The 4,132-nt window shown below is 34.0% G+C and overlaps 1 protein-coding gene and 1 pseudogene across 2 annotated transcripts in view; both read right to left on the reverse strand.

Moving 5' to 3' along the window:
* Positions 1 to 2,458: 2,458 nt before the first annotated feature.
* On the reverse strand, positions 2,459 to 3,301 carry LOC125859807 (G-type lectin S-receptor-like serine/threonine-protein kinase SD1-13; annotated as a pseudogene).
* A 509-nt stretch (positions 3,302 to 3,810) lies between these two features.
* The window catches only part of LOC125859798 (phenylalanine ammonia-lyase), a 7,440-nt gene continuing 7,118 nt past the window's right edge, over positions 3,811 to 4,132 (reverse strand). The window contains exon 3 of one of the 2 annotated variants that reach the window (XM_049539622.1): positions 3,811 to 4,100. In XM_049539622.1, coding sequence (XP_049395579.1) covers positions 3,935 to 4,100 — 166 coding nt within the window. In that variant the 3' untranslated portion in view covers positions 3,811 to 3,934. The remainder of the gene's footprint in view (positions 4,101 to 4,132) is intronic. The other variant, XM_049539621.1, reaches the window with a different exon arrangement.

Below are 4,132 nucleotides of genomic sequence, written 5' to 3' on the forward strand. Positions count from 1 at the left end.
TAAGAGAAACTCAATCTATTACATTGCCGCAATCTCTTTTCAAATAATACTCATAAATTTAACCCAAAAAGCCATTGAATTGTCAAATTAAGAGGTGTGGAAAGAATGTAAAAGAAGCCCAGAACAATTTGATTATGCACTAATGAAGATTAGACGAAATTAATCAAAGAAACTAAATGCATGCAATGATAAGGTTAAATTCTTAACGTGTACCTGAAACTCAAGCAAGAAATTATATTCAAACTAATTGAAAAGTAACAAATATAAAATATACCAAATTATTATATCGATGATAATAATGCAAGATGATCTCGAAAAAATCCATCCAATTCTCACCAAAAATACCCAAAATCTCAAACGTTTGCAGAGAGTAGCTAACAGAGAAGATGTGAGGAGAAGAGAAAATAAGACCTCGAAACAAAAAATAAAATAAAAAAGGAAACAAATCATTGGATTGCCATACACGTGTCTACATAGGCTGAAAAATTAAGTTGTTGATGGTACAACTTACATAACCTTTTGTACTATCAGGTGATGCAGTGTTCGTCCATGTTTGTTGGCTTATAATATATAGTAAAGTAATATTCGGATTCCTTCACACTCTGCAGGGGATCAAATCCTTTTCAAATGAGTATATCTCCACCTTGTAGAAGTAAGGTCTGCATACACACTATCCTATCTCCGGACGTCATTAACGTTGTTGTTGTTTGAAGCAGGGAATGGTTTATATATCTAATATAAACAAATTATATTGCTAATGGGTATGAGAGGATAAGGACTGAATTATGTTCATCAAACAATATGCCAATGCAGAAAATATAGTTGGAACCTTCCACTGGTTAAGATCTTAGGTTTGAGACCTAAGTCTTCCTTAAATGAGCCTTATGTGGCACGAATCCATATTAGTCAGGGTCCATCGCAATGAGGTCATTGACCCTATTTCTTCTATTTCCTAATTTTATTGGATAAGCATGAGAAGACATTGTATGTAAAAGAAAAAAATCTGTCATGTAAAAGAAAAAAAATCCAAAATGTCTGTTTAACTTGTTTANCAAACTTGCAATGTGAATGTTTTGAATTTGCTAAAATTTGCAAGTGTCAGTTAAGGGGAGATTGCTTCAGATAGAGCCACCACCGAGAATTCTTCCTGTTAGTTCACTTCATTTAAAAGAGCAGCAACAAATTATATATGCGGCGAAAATAAGCAAAAATGTATAAACATCAAATTTGAAGGAAACTATCATCGTTGATGAAAGAAATCACCAGGAGTAGGAAAAATAATAACTAATCTGATATGGATTTGGTTCTCTTATGTCCCGTTCCTCCAATCAAAGAAGAATTTATGCCCAGGGATAGTGCAAGTGCATAGTCAGAGTCTTCCCTGCGTGCCTAACATCCACTCCTTCTAGTCAAGTGCCTTGCGGTGCCTTTAACGATGAGAGAAGGCAATACCGAAGACCCATCAAAAAGGTCAAGTCTTTCACTACCATAAGTAGTTTCTACGTTGATTTGTTCAATTTGTTGCAGACAATGCTTTTCTCTACACTTCTCAAAGATTTTTCAAGATTTGCTTATAAAACAAATTCACTCCGAGCACCAATTTTTTTTTAACTTAAAAGTGTTTATCTCAGAAAGTTACCTAATATATCTACTATGTACACAAACTAAAGAGAACTTAAATTGGGAGCAGAGAGTAGCAGGTTAGTGAAAAGAATAAATAAACAATAGATTCATAGCTCCATAAAAGAATTTCAAGTCGAAACAAAAATTAAGTCAACACACGCACCTGAAGTAGTTCTCCACATCTTCTCTAATCAAAGAAAGTTTATGAATCTGCAACATTAATAAATCGTTTAAGAGAAACTCAATCTATTACATTGCCGCAATCTCTTTTCAAATAATACTCATAAGTTGATTATGCACTAATGAAGATTAGACGAAATTAATCAAAGAAACTAAATGCATGCAATGATAAGGTTAAATTACTAACGTGTACCTGAAATTCAAGCAAGAAATTATATTCAAACTAATTGAAAAGTAACAAATATAAAATATACCAAATTATTATATCGATGATAATAATGCAAGATGATCTCGAAAAAATCCATCCAATTATCACCAAAAATACCCAAAATCTCAAACGTTTGCAGAGAGAAAATAAGACGTGGAAACAAAAAATAAAATAAAAAAGGAAACAAATCATTGGATTGCCATACACGTGTCTACATAGGCTGAAAAATTAAGTTGTTGATGGTACAACTTACATAACCTTTTGTACTATCAGGTGATGCAGTGTTCGTCCATGTTTGTTGGCTTATTATATATAGTAAAGTAATATTCGGATTCCTTCACTCTCTGCAGGGGATCAAATCCTTTTCAAATGAGTATATCTCCACCTTGTAGAAGTAAGGTCTGCATACACACTATCCTATCTCCGGACATCATTAACGTTGTTGTTGTTTGAAGCAGGGAATGATTTATATATCTAATATAAACAAATTATATTGTTAATGGGTATGAGAGGATAAGGACTGAATTATGTTCATCAAACAATATGCCAATGCAGAAAATATAGTTGGAACCTTCCACTGGTTAAGATCTTAGGTTCGAGACCTAAGTCTTCCTTAAATGAGCCTTATGTGGCACGAATCCATATTAGTCAGGGTCCATCGCAATGAGGTCTTTGACCCTATTTCCTAATTTATGTCATGACTACTTAGCATTAGAACAATAGATGGCCTATCAGCAGCATGGTCCTGGACACAAAGCAGGCTAATATTTATGCATTTCAACACTGTTGCAAATGAACATGAGTCGAAAATCGATTTATCCATTAAGTCTAGTCCTTTGCTTTCAGTCGATAGCTTCAGTGCCTAAAAAAGTGTTCCAAAATGACTGGTAAATATGTTGATAACATTGAATACTGAATTCGTTGCACTTACATAACTGAGAAGGTTGAGATGCCTTTCATGGTCATAAAATCTACTGTTTCTCGTGCCATTAACAATCTCTAACAGCAAAACACCAAAGCTGTAGACATCAGATTTCTCAGAGAATAGTCCTCCCATCGCGTATTCAGGGGACAAATAACCGCTGCAACATATATACAGGTCAGTATTTGAGTAACTTTTTTACTGTCTGAATGCAGAAATAGAGGAAATGTTTACTATGCTCCAACAATTCTCCAAGTGTTTAGCTCTTAAGTCACTTGAAAGGTTCTAGCTAAGCTGAAATCTGAGATTTTCGGATTCATATCATCATCTAAGAGAACATTGCTGGCCTTCAGATCTCGGTGAATGACCCTTAAATTACTAGATAAAATATCATCATCTAAGAGAACATTACTAGATAATCTTTTGACAGCTATCACTTGTTGATATCCGTCGATGTTGTATCAAAAACACCAATATATTTCTGTAAATAAGTTGCAATCCGTTGTTACATACCTTGTTAACAGGGCCGAATCCCCCTGCTCCAATCTTAGTTATCAGTGATAATTGCCAATTTAGCAAAATCAATAAGAGGTACTACTACTCCTGATCAAGTTTGTGGCAATGCTTGCTCATTCCACAAGTTGTCTGTCGATGTATTACCTGAATTATGAAACCTACCAGACGGCACGGAATCTTCTATTCTATTTCTTCTAGTTCCTGAAAAATTGTAAAGTTACATTCACATATATTTATTACACATACATATAAATATATCCAAATATATATTTGAACAAGTCCTGAAATGCCATGTGGAGAAACTAGGAATGTTATGAAGTACTAAGAAATATGAAGATATGATCTGTGAAGTTATAGATATGATTGAACATAGAATTTGGAAATCTTTCAACAGCTTCTTTGAGCCAATATTACATACAGTTGAAAAGAAAAAATAAACACATTATTATGATTGAAGTAAAAAAGAATTTGAAAAAATAACACATTTAGCAGATTGGAAGAGGAGCACCATTCCAGCTCTTGAGACACTCCAACAATGGATCAATAATCTGTCCACTACACATTGCTGTAAACACCTTGTCAATCTCCTCACCGGGAGATCGAACTTTTTCACCTGTCAACAATTCTGTTCCAAGTTCTTGTCTCACCAATCTGTACAATGGATATGATCTGCATTCTGTGAT

Source organism: Solanum stenotomum, chromosome 3, assembly GCF_019186545.1.
Source record: "Solanum stenotomum isolate F172 chromosome 3, ASM1918654v1, whole genome shotgun sequence".
Classification (NCBI taxonomy): Eukaryota; Viridiplantae; Streptophyta; class Magnoliopsida; order Solanales; family Solanaceae; genus Solanum; species Solanum stenotomum.